The sequence below is a fragment of the Schistocerca cancellata genome, chromosome 4 (genome assembly GCF_023864275.1).
Source record: "Schistocerca cancellata isolate TAMUIC-IGC-003103 chromosome 4, iqSchCanc2.1, whole genome shotgun sequence".
Classification (NCBI taxonomy): domain Eukaryota; kingdom Metazoa; phylum Arthropoda; class Insecta; order Orthoptera; family Acrididae; genus Schistocerca; species Schistocerca cancellata.
The window spans coordinates 376,370,508-376,383,552 of record NC_064629.1 but is presented as its reverse complement, the minus strand read 5'-3'; the positions used below and the strand labels follow the sequence as shown (position 1 = coordinate 376,383,552).

General features: G+C 39.3%; 1 protein-coding gene across 1 annotated transcript in view; it reads right to left on the bottom strand.

Moving 5' to 3' along the window:
• The window catches only part of LOC126183386 (neural Wiskott-Aldrich syndrome protein-like), a 106,140-nt gene that overhangs the window by 46,761 nt on the left and 46,334 nt on the right, over positions 1-13,045 (bottom strand). Inside the window, exon 8 of the mRNA XM_049925331.1 lies at positions 8,627-8,808. Within this exon, the coding sequence (XP_049781288.1) occupies positions 8,627-8,808 (182 nt within the window). The remainder of the gene's footprint in view (positions 1-8,626; positions 8,809-13,045) is intronic.

The window sequence follows — 13,045 nt, the reverse complement described above, 5'->3', positions numbered from 1 at the left end:
TTGCTTCGCCAGTGGATACCAATTACCATTACTGTCATGTAGTTAATATTACATTGAGGGACGGATATTTTTATTACAGAGATGTTTGCGTCAGATGGGGAAGCGCCGGGAGAAGCGAGAGTGAGCACGGCTGCAGCAACAACTTTCCCAGAGGATGTACCAAAGACAAACGATGAAGCCGTGATACAGAGCCGAGGAAAGAAGTGCCTTAGAAACAAAGATGAATGGCTTCGTAATGCTAGGAAAGAACTGAGAGCTCCAGGTCAAGAGTATGCCAACCGTAAGGGTAACGTTGTACCTCGAAAGCAATTGCGGACAATCAGCGAGTGTTCGTGTGGTATGAGTGCCACAAAAACATCAATGAAGAACGGCAGGAACGAGTATTCAATGAGTTTATCTCATTTTATTTTCCACAAAATTTTTTACGAAAACTGTAATTTGTCATTTCATCAACCCGTGCCTGACTTGTCACACATGCAATGTTTTGCAGGTAAAAATAACAGCTGCCAATAATGATAAGGAGAGATGGGAGTTAATTGCAGAACGTGAATTCCATCAGCAAAAAGCTGAGTATGCATGGGCAGGTTTACAGAGTGATACTTTGCTTAGCAAATCAGATGGTAATGTTACAGTGATAACATTTGATTTGATGAAAACTTTGCCTACACCAGTCATCTCAACTGGAGTCTGCTATTACAAACGTCAGTTGTGGACATATTGCTTTGGCATCCACAGTATGCACAATGATGATGCATATATGTTTCTGTGTAATGAATACATTGTGTCGAGAGAGCCACAAGACATTGATTCTTGTTCGCTGTATTTCATATGCAATTTTGTCAGGGCTGAAAAACTAATTATGTACTCTGATCAGTGTGGAGGCCAGAACAGAAACATAAAAGTTGCTGTACTGTGCCAATACATTTAAGTGGCTCAGAGTTCTCTGTGAAGGAAACAGACCATAAATTTTTAACAATTTTAACAAACATTTTTGGAACAGTGATTAAACTGATGTCAGTTTACATCACAGCAACTGAGAAGAGTGCTCCTCCTACCATCTTCGAAGGATGCCATAGGTCCGATGATGGTCATGTGATATGACCGAAACCGGTCACCTATGTTCTTGTATCATACGTGGTGTGATTAAGACTAAATTTTAAAAACAAAAAATTTCATAAATTTTTAGTTAGTGGACACTCATACCAGCCCTGTGATCAGGATTTTGGCTTGGTTCAGAAACATAAAAAGTATTTTCCTAGCATTTACCTTCCTGAACACTGGAATGATGTGGTAGTGAGTGCCAAAAAAGGAATTGGTTCAAAGTAATCAATATGAATGAGGAATATTTACTCTAAAGAAACATCATAAGAAACATCATAAATCGAAAAATGTCTTCTGACAATTGTAAAGTACAATGGTCGAACATACAGTGGCTGCAGTTTGAAGCAACCAGCGGATTCAAAATATGGTATAAATACTCGAACCAAAGCCAAGAGCCATTTCAGGAAATTGATGTGGTCAAACAAACATCCACATGCATCAGCAATCTCGAATTGCTTTATCCTAATGGACATGTAATAACAGAAGCAAAAAAGAAGGATCTGCTCAGTTTGCTTCCATATGTACCACCACTTCATCATGATTTCTACAAAAATTTAAAAGTGTCTTCAAATGCTGTAGAAACATTGCATGTGGATGATTTTGAAATGCAACATAGTTGTTAAAATTATAGAACCCAATGTATAATGTTACATGTAATCTGTACAATGTATACTATTGTCACATGCAATCTATGATGGACTTTGTGCAATGAACAGCAGAATAATCAGCATACTAACGGACCTGTCATTGAGAATGTTCAACTACTCAGAGTGAAAACAGACTAAGCCACAACAAAACTACTAATATTCTACTATATAATTAATGTTTGTAATGTATCTATGTCAGAATATTGTTCAATAAAACAACAGTTACATAGCATGCATGTTAAAAGGCTGCAATGCATCACGGAAAAGCATTCTTTGTGAGCCCTTATTGTTAGGCCTGTTTCCTCCATATTGACTTCCCCAGGGTTAGTCCACTTCTTCTCTCAGTGCCTTATATGAACTATTAGGCAAGCCCAAACTACATAAGTTGTTTGAGCTTTCTAGTTATGGTGGACATGACATTCCTGTACTAGGTATTTGTACAGTCTACCTGCCACTTTTGTTACAATATTAAGACAGTTTCATTCACAGTTTTGTGATCACGAGAAAGTGAAAATATTTTTGGTAGGGCCTCTTTAGATCTGTTTGGTCTGCACATTCAAGAAAATGTTCTGTGAACTCCTCTGTGCTTTTATACAGGGTAGCTGAACTTTGAGCTGAATTTAGTGACTTTTCCAAGGTAGCCTAGGGAAAGCTAATAATTGTGAGGCTGATGTTACTATGAAAGACAATGCACAACCATGGCCCATCCCTCACACTATAAGAAATCAAGTGTCACAGAAACTATTATCTTGGCAGGACAATGATATGATTTCTCCTGTAGCAGACCATCAGTGGACATCCCCATTGTTGATAAAGAAACCTTCACAATAATTACACCTATGTGCAGATTTCACTGCAACGGTAAATCCACAGACTGTGACACTTTTTCTTTGCCACAGCCTGAGGAACTCATGGACAAACTTGGTGCAGGCTAATTCTCTTCCAAGACTGATCTTTGCAGTGCTTATTTGCAGCTTCCCTTAGATGAACAGTCACAACAAGGAGTTGTTCATTTCTCTGGTTGCCCTTCCGCAGTGCGTCTGCTCCTGCAATTTTTTAATGTTACTTGTCACAGTCGACTGCTACAGTTCCTTCTCGTTTGAGCTATTTGTGTGACACTGTAGTTTTGGATCATACTCCAAATGAACATCTTTACAGTCTCAGGAAATCACACAATGGAAAATCCAGAATGGATCTAACAGTATTATGAAAAGGGAAGTTGCTACTCACCAAAGAGTGAAGAGACCAAGTCGCAGATAGGCACACAAAAAAAAAACTGTTGCCAATAAAGTTTTCGGCCAGTAAGACCTTCATCAAAAATAGACCCCCCCCCCCCCCCACACACACACACAACTGCAATTTCAGGCAACTGAAATCAAACCGCCTGTGGTCTTAGTTGCCTGAGACTGCAGTCGTGTGTGAGAGTTGTGTGTGTGCGCGTGTGTGTGCATGTCTGTCATCTATTTTTGATGAAGGCCTTACTGGCTGCAAGCTTTATTTGTGACATCTTTTTTTGTGCCTATCTGTGGCTCAATCTCGAGAAATTGTTTCAAGCGCTCTCAAGTGCTGGATTAAAGTGTCCAAGACAACTGCACCTCCTTTCAGACTGAGATTGAATATTTAGGATATGTCATCAACAGTCAGGATATCCACCCTTTGCAGTCCCACTTAACTGCCATCAGGGATCTATCAGCTGCTTGGAACATCACTGAACTCCAGGCTGTCTTGGGTGAACTAACTTATTACATTTCATTCATTCCAAACACTATGCAGATTGCAGCTCCACTGCATCAACTTCGACAAAAGAATGTCCTGTTTGAGTGGATTAGGAAACATTTCAGAAACTGAAAGATGCTTTATTGAGTGATCACTATTTGGTTCATTTTGATCCCACCAAGCTGGTCATGCAGGCATCTGACACAGTCTCTTATGGGATTGGCGTTTTTCTCTCACACAGAGTTGGATCACTGGACAGGCCAACTGCCTTTGCATCTAAACTCTCAAACAAAGTGCAGTGTAAGGAAACTCTTGCTATAGTATATGGGGTGACCAAATTCCACTAATACTTATATGGCAGGAAATTCTACTTGGTGATGGACCACAAGCCTCTCACCTCATTGTTCAGCCCTTCAAAGCTAGTCTCACAGTGCAGGATTGGTTTCTGTGACTCTCCATTTTCCACTGTGAAACTGTGTACAGGCCAACGATTAGGCACTTGAATGCGTGCACTCTTTCTCACCTACCAGTCAGCACTGATTCAGCATTTACACCACAGCAGATTCTTGCTTTCACATTGATGTCCAGAACAATGGAACACTTGATGGTTTGCCTATCAAATACCAATGGATAACTCAGGCAATGGCTGTGGGCCCCAGTCCCAAGATTCTGTTGCAGTACCTCCAAACCAGTTGGCTACATACCATTAAGCAGATTAGTGATCCAGTCATACAATGTTATTTCACGCTTCAGCACAGCTCATCGGTCCAACAGGGTGTCATCCTCTTACACGCAGCCAATGACCAGTTCCATCTCACTGTGCCATGTTTTCTTCAGAAGGAAGTTCTTCACCTCCTTCATCAAGTCCATTAGGTGGGTGACAGGCCAGACCCACAGGCAAGCTTCAGGTATCTCTGATGGATCTGGTATGCTGATCTGAGGCCTGTTGTTTCCCACTAACGTGCAGGCACCACCTGTGCTTGTTGTGGGGGCAAATTGGTGGATTTTCATGATTCATGTGTGGACCTAGGACTGTGGTGCATGCTCAACAGGTCACAGGCTAATTGTGATTAATTTCAGGAGTTGCAACCGTTTCTGACCACAACTATGTTGTGTAGAGCAGTGTTTTATAGGCATTTTATTTACTGCAGTACATTTTCGCACTTTTTATCTTAAAGAGAAAATATGGAATATGCTATGAAGAAAACTGTGGCAGCAGTGGCTATTTGTATGCTGTGTATTCATGTATAACTTGAAAGAAAAATTAAAGAAAATGGGTACAAAAAAAAAAAAAAAAAAAAAAAAAAAAAAAAAAAAAAAAAAAGAATTGCCAAGAGGCAACATTCCAGATCTGATTCAGAATCATGGGCATTTCTCTGAGAATCATGGAGATTCACTATGCTAGGAAGAGGGCATTCTCGAGCATTTGTAAAGTACTGTAATTCATAATAACTGTAAAATAATGGACATAACACAATTATACAGATAGCACTAGTATCACACCCAAGGTATAAAAGGGCAGTGCATTGGCAGAATGTCATCTGTACTCAGGCAATCCATGTGAAAAGGTTTCTGACATTATTATGGCCACACAATGGGAATTAATTGGCCTTGAATGTGGAATGTTATTTGGAGCTAGACGCATGGGATGTTCCATTTCGGAAATCGTTAGGGAATTCAATATTCCAAGACCCACAGTGACAAGAGTGTGCTGAGAATACCAACGTTCAGGTATTACCTCTCACCACAGACAACACAGTGGCTGGCAGCCTTCACTTAATGACCAAGAGCAGCAGTATTTCACAGAGTTGTCAGTTCTAACACTGCCTGAAATAACCACAGAAACTGATGTGGGACATGCAATGAACATATCTGTTATGACAATGTGGTAAAATCCAGCATTAATGGACTAGGGCAGCAGACAACAGATGCAAGTGCCTTTGCTAACAGCACATCACCTGCAGCTCCTCTCCTGAGCTGATGACCATATCGGTTGGACCCTAGATGACTGGAAAACCATAGCCTGGTCAGATAAATCCCAATTCTAGTTGGTAGAGTTCGAGTGTGGTGCAGACCCCACAAAGCCATTAATCCAAGTTGTCTCCAAGGCACTGTGCAAGCTGGTGGTGGCTCCATAATAGTGTGGGTTGCGTTTACATGGAATGGACTGGGTCCTCTGGTCCAACTAAACCAATGGAAGTGGTTATGTTTGGCTACTTGGAGACCATTTGCTGCCATTCATGGCCTTCATGTTCTCAAACAATGATGGAATTTCTACGGATAACAATGTGCTATGTCACCGGGCCACAATAATTCGTGATTGGTTTGAAGAACATACTGAGAAATTCAAGTGAATGATTTCATCGCCCAGATCGCCAGGCACGAATTCCATAGAACATTTATGGGACATAATTGAGACATCACTTCATGCACAAAATCTTGCAACTGCAACACTTTCACAGTTATAGACAGCTATAGAGGCAATATGGCTCAATATTTCTGCAGAGTACTTCCAACGATATGTTGAGTTCGTTCCACATTGAGTTGCTGCACTACACCAGGCAAAAGAAGGTCCAACACAGTATTAGGAGGTATCCCATGACTTTTGTCACCTGAGTGTAGTACAAGAAACATTTTATTGGTGCTCACTACAGTGTTGGTTTATACAACTCATCCCCACTTTAATGTTTCTTCCAAGAGACCTACACCTTTCTGAGATTATTTCGGAAATTATTGAAGGTATTTTAAATCTGTCTTTGAAACTACAACAAAATGCGAATTTATGTCACCAAATGTGTTTTGTTTCACAGACAAGGTACATCATGGTAAAACTGTATAAGTTTCTTGATGTGGTCATTGGTCCATCGCTTCCACTATACTTATAGCAATTAAAACTTGCTGTCACCTAACAATCACTCATTCCTCAGTGACGAATTTTGAGTATCACCTGTATTTCTCTTGTTGCCATGTTAAAAGTTGCTTCTTTTGTCAAAACGAAGCAGAGTTTACATGTCACTTTGCTAACATACTAATGCAGTTGCAAATGCAAAAGAATCCTGAAACAATGGTTTGTTAAACGAGGAACTGAGGACAAATCAGGTCAAAAACTTATGAAAAACCACATTCTCGGTATAAAAATAAGCATGTAACTCCTTCATTTGTCTTGCTGCAAATCCACAGTAATTCTCATTTCACCAGCTATAGACGACTATCAAAAAGTTACACCATTCCATTGCCAAAGTATACAGTTACTCACATATTTATCACAGTAGATAAAAAGGTCCATGCGTTTATGATATGGAAAAACTACCTGCTCTTAGAGTGCTATCATTTGCCGTAATCTTATTTCGATATCCTGAATCATTTATGATATTTGAGAAACATCGTGAATATTCCATTCTCGTGCACGCGTGAGCGGGGAAGTGAATGTGCTATATACAACCCATTTTCTTGATATTGGAATTAGGTATGTCAGCTAAATTTCACACACAACAATAAATGGTCTAATATGCACCAAACACGAATTCATAGCAACCCCTATTTTTATTACAATGCATTCAAATTTCAGACAATGTGTTACTTACATGGGAAATCTCACTGGAACTATGACCATTATCAAAATGATATGCACTTCATCATGAAGTTGACATATAAAGCTATAACTAACGTAAAAACAATTTTTTTAGTTGAATAGTTTCTTTGAAATGGTGGGAGAGTGATTGTAGGGTAGCTGACATTAGTGCACTATTCTGCCACAGTAGCACATCAGCCACCGGCTTGCCGGAAGCTCTTTGACTTCCTGAATCAGGCCTGCGCAGAAATCTGCACGTGTGTATCCACTGTCAGGCTGGATAACCAGTTCCCAGAACTGTAGGTAATGGTCTGAAGAGGGGGGGGGGGGGGGGGGGGGGCTTGCAGGTTTTCAAGAATCCTCCAGAAATATTGATGGCCTGTCACCAAAATCCACTCGTGTGTGGCCAGTTACTGGGGCATTGTACGCACTAAGCAGCTCTTCGGGCGCCACTGCATTTGAGCCAGTATGGACACGCAAAGAGAACAATTAACTTCACAATGCCTAGCATGTGTGAAGCACTACACTGCTCCTTCACAAAAATTTTTCAATTCGCCCAAGACCGGTGCCCCTTGAAAACATTTGCATATTGACTTTGAATATCCCTACTGGCATTCCTGTTGGCTCACCGTGGTAGACACCTTCAGCACATTTCCATTCATGGTGCCTGTGCACTTCACCACAACAGTTAGGACTATCAACACAGACGTCAATCTGCTCGAGCACATTACGACAGCACTGTTCTACCTCCATCCAATGGTGAAGCAGAACGCTTCATCAGAACTTTCAAGCAACAGATGAACAAGTTACAGTCTTTCCACACACAAGATCAAGCTTTAGTGTTCTTTCTCTCGTCCTACCTTTCTCAATCACGCATAAGAAAACCTCTGGTGGAGCTGTTACAGGAAGGCCAAATAGGACAATGCTTTAGCTGCTGCATTCTCTGCAGCCAGTGGCCCATCCCCACAGCGCTCTTAGTTTAATGTGCATAATTCGCCCCCCCCTTTTTTTTTTTTTTTTTAGCGACCAAAGGTGCTGGGAATGGGGCACTATCCACCAAAGTCTTAGTCTGCTCATTAAATGTGTACAGGGTCCTGCTGGGCTGCAGAAATGACATCAGAATCAGCTTCGTTTGTGTGGGGTGCATGATCTTGCTGCAGGTTTTCCATTTGCACAGTTGGTGCCCAGGGCAACTCTGTGGCCTCAGCCACTTTGCCTCTCTTGACACACACATCTTAGGAGGTTTGGGGAAAACCATAAAAAAACCTCAATGTGGATGACTGGATGGGGATTTGCACTGAAATTCTCTCAAATGCTGGTCAAATGTCCGACAATTGCTACATATCTTGCTTATAAAATAAAGGCTGTCATTTACCATTTTAAACTGATTACTTGAACTATTTTGAAACTATATATGAAAAATTTTGGTACTTTGAAAACAGGTAATTACCGTACAGAAAAAAATTAAGATAAATTTCACACAAATATCCCACTAAACAAAGTGAGTACAATTGTGTGTCGATATTCCTAATGTAACACTGAAATAACTTGTTCCCACTAATAAGCAGATAAAAAAAGCAATCAAACTTGCCTTAAGTGTCTTTCCTGAGCGGATTGCATCCATAAGAGCTGCTCGTTGATCTGATCCAGTTGAAACAGGGGGTGCTGGCACAGTTGGTACTGGTGGTGGCAATGGTGCTGACTCAAAAATTGGGGGTGGTGGAGGTGGAGGCGGGGCTGGAGGTGCCTGTGGGGGACATGGTGATGCTGCCTCTGAAACACAAAGTAAGAAGCATTTATTTCACTTTTTTCCTAATGCATCAGAAGTTAAAGAACATTTCTAGTTGTCCATGAATTGATAGACTTAACCAGTATTCACCACTATTATTTTCTGCAGAATTCAATATGTATCTGACAATCACATACCTTAAATGTTTTGTAATCTTATTCTCCATGTAATAACCCAACTTTTCGTATGGGCCAATCGGGGTTTTTAACAATACAGCCCATTATAAGACTTGGTGGATGTCCAACAATGTATGGAACTGCATTGGGTTGCACTTATTGTGCTTAGCATTTTATCTACATCCACCTGACTATTCTCCATTCACGCATAAGTGCCTGGCAGAGGGTTCATCGAACCACTTTCACACTATTTCTCTATGGTTCCCCTATCAAACAGTGTGAAGGAAAAACAAACACCTAAGGTAAGACCACACTGAGCAGGAACTGCGCTGTAGCAGAATGGCATGGCATGACATGGCACTATTTGGTATACTGCATTTCAAATTGCAGTGGCGTGACAATACGTAGCAAATTTTGTATGTAAGTCATTTGGCAACCTCCAAGCAAAATAGACAAAAGTGATATTGATGTGATGATAATTTCTTTGTTATGTGAGGAAGAAGGCTATAAATTTATATATGTGAAGACTGGCGACCTTGGAAAGAATAGCGATATGGGGATCTTTTCATTGTCAGATTTAAGAACAAAACTGAAGACAAATACCTTGAATACACCAAGCCCAAAAGAATTACCAGGCACGAGAGTTCAGCTGCCTCATATGATTGTTGGAAACAAAGCTCTTCCATTAATAACTTACTTGATGAGACCTTATCCTCGTACACCATTACTTGACCAACAGAAAGAAGTACACAGTTGCAGTCATAACTTTACGATTTACTATCACAAGATCTGTTTCAGTCTGGAACACACAGAGAAAATGATCCTTGCCACTTGTGTGTCACATAGACATGATACTGTGTTGCTTGACGATGAAGAGACTAAAGAGATATAATTACGAACCTTCCTCACATAGGAAGCAATTTCATAAATAGTGCTATCCAGATACAGAATGGATTCAAAGATTATTTCAATTCCCCCCAAGGCAGTTTGGTCTAGCAAAAGACAAAGTAAACAGGGGATATCATTGAAGAGAAAATAAGTAGAAAAAATTTAATAACAAGCATGCAGCTATAAAAAATAAAGAACTAATCATCTATTTCACAACATTAAAAAATTGTAAATTGCAGGTATTCATAAATTATGTTTACTGTCATTGCCTTGGTAATTTCTTTTGAAATGTTGCTTTTTCTGCTACAACTAATATAATGTTCATTTTAAAGGTCACACAAATCTGGACATTCACTTATACATACAATGAACTTTTAACTGCCTACCACCATATTTGAAAACAAACTTTCATTTTGCATCTCCAAAGAGTTATGATTTGAATGATGTGCAGTGTTGTGACACTTACTGTTCTGCCCCAGTGACAATAAAATTAGACAATGCCACACAATGCATCACAGTTGGCCTGTTCATCAACTCTGCCTTGCAGTGCTACATAGTGCTGTTCCACTGTCGCATATTGCTCAGAGCAGTCTTACTTTTATACCTTTTTGTGCGAGCTTCGATTTCTCTTATTACAATGATCATTTCTCCCTATACATGTAAGCATCAACAGAATATTTATGCATTCAGAGGAGAAAATGGCAATTGAAATTTCATGAAAAGATCTATCTGCAACAAAAAAACCTTTGTTCTAATGACTGCCACCCCAACTTAAGTATCATATGTGAGACACTCACTCGGCTATTTGCGACAGTTCAAAACAAGCTGTCCACCTTTGAACTTTTTCAATACTCTCCATCAATCCCATCTGGTAAGGAGCCCGTACCACACAGCAATACTCTAGCAGAGTACAGGCAAGTATAGTGTAGGCAGTATCTTTAGTGGACTTGCAGGATCTTCTAAGTGTTCTGCAAATGAAGTACAGTCTTCGGTTCCCTTACCCACAATGTTATATATGTAATTGTTCCAATTTAAGTTGTTCATAAGCCAGAGGTATTTAGTTGAATTGACAGCCTTTAGATTAATGCAATTTATTGTGTAAGCAAAATGTAATGGATTTCTTTTAGTACTCATGTGGATGACCTCACACTTAATTATTTATGGTCAACTGTCACTTTTTGCACCATACAGATATTGTGTCTAATTTTGCAATTGGTTCTTCTCATGATATAAGAGGGCTGCTCAGATTAAATATTTATGAACATCAGAAACAGCAGAGGACCTATACAACACTTTCTTGGGAACACCAGATATCATTCTTTTTTACTCAATGACTTTCCATCAATTACTATGAACTGTGACTTTTCTGACAGGAAATCACAGTGAGCATGTAAGTTTGATGCCACCCTGATGGGTAAAGCACACTGTTGTCATGTACCATCTATTATTTGCTTACACTTTAGCAAAAGCCCTGAGTGCTTCACATACTGCTGAACAGACTTCAGGAACTACATATAAAACTTTTTTTTAACCATTAAAATTTGAACTACGTGCTTAAGACAAATTATACTGCTAGACTTTTTCAGTAATTGGCTTTGTATTTTTCTCCCTGTTACTTTGAGTAATCATCAAAACTTATCTAATAAAATAAAAGGCAAGTTGTATGACATGGGCATACAACTTGCCTTTGTGAAAAAACATAAAAATGGCAAAACCTGCAATTCTGTCAGAAATGTTATTGCATCAGGTCCCTGGAGTTTCTGAAAAAGTTCAGACAAACCAATTTTTTTCTTCTCTTGTACAGGAGTATTTGCTTCATAAGTGAAAATGGACTAAAATTAGAAGTAGGGACATGGAAACAAACATGAATCAAGGAACAGACTAGAGTGGAAGGCATATTTATGACTGCAATTAAAATGAAAAGAACTGCAAGGAAATGTATCCAGGTAAATGGATGAGTAGCTTGACTAAGGATGTTCTCCGCTGAACTTCATGCTACAAGGAACAGCATCAATGCACACAACTAAAGACGTGAATGGAAAAGTCTATAGAGTTGGCCTTAGTAGTGGATGTCAAATGGCTGAACTGGTAATCTCAATGTGAGATCCATGTGTGAAGCAGTCACTTGCAGCTCTCTGGAAACTCCAGAGCTGAAGATTACTAGCATTAACTGCAATTATTCTTTAATTGTGGTTCAACTTTAGTGCCAACAGACTTACTCTTTGTTTTATCAGCAATGGAGATGTTATCGTACCCAGCCAAAGACTACATTATACAGCACAGATGTCAAGTATCTGTAAAAATGTCTCAAACTTCTAGAAACAATAGGGTTTTTTTTTTTTTTACATAATCAGTAACAGAAGATGGTAAAATAGGGTAGCTCAAAAAGTCTCCTAACAGACAGGTGACTACAATTAATGAGAAAATGAGAGACTACAGAACAAGAGCCTTGTGAATTTCTTTAAAGTTGTCAGTATTTTCACCCCTTATAACACAATCTTTGGCTCATTTGAGACATGCTGTCCTCTCAGGTAGTGGCAATATTTTATTTTTTCCCCCCCACATACATATGACACTGAATCATGTCTGAAATTCTTTTATAATGGAAGTGGATTACTTTGCTCCAACCCGTCAGGTATGCCACGTATCTAGTACTGTCTTGTAAATGAGTATTTTGAGTGCTTGTGGAGTTAAAGATGAAAGGAACAGCTAACAGGAAACCAAATGCTGGCACTACAGAGAGATTTGAAATTAAACTGAAGACAGAGTTGCAGTATGGCAGTTAATTAGGTATGACTGGTTGCACGAAAACTTTAGAGTTTGCTCAATCAAGGAATTGTTTAGAAAAATGAGAAGTCTTTTCACACTTGCTGACTTTGACCTTAAGAATAATAAGTTGTTCACATCAATAACCTAAGTATATCAAAATCAGTTATTTTTTCTTAGCCATTTCAAGTAGACAACATGGGGTGTCCTCCAAAGTGTTATTGCCATATTTATCTTGTACAGACACAGTTTCAAACATATATATCTGTCTTACTGACATCCCCTTTCACTAACCACAACCTTTTCAGAATGTATATACATTAATTTGCGTTGTGAATGTAAAATGATACACTGCACATCATTGTGATCTATTGTACAAACATGTAACATGGAACTAACTAACCAACCAACCAACCAACCAACCAACATTTTGTGAAATAAAGTATTATGG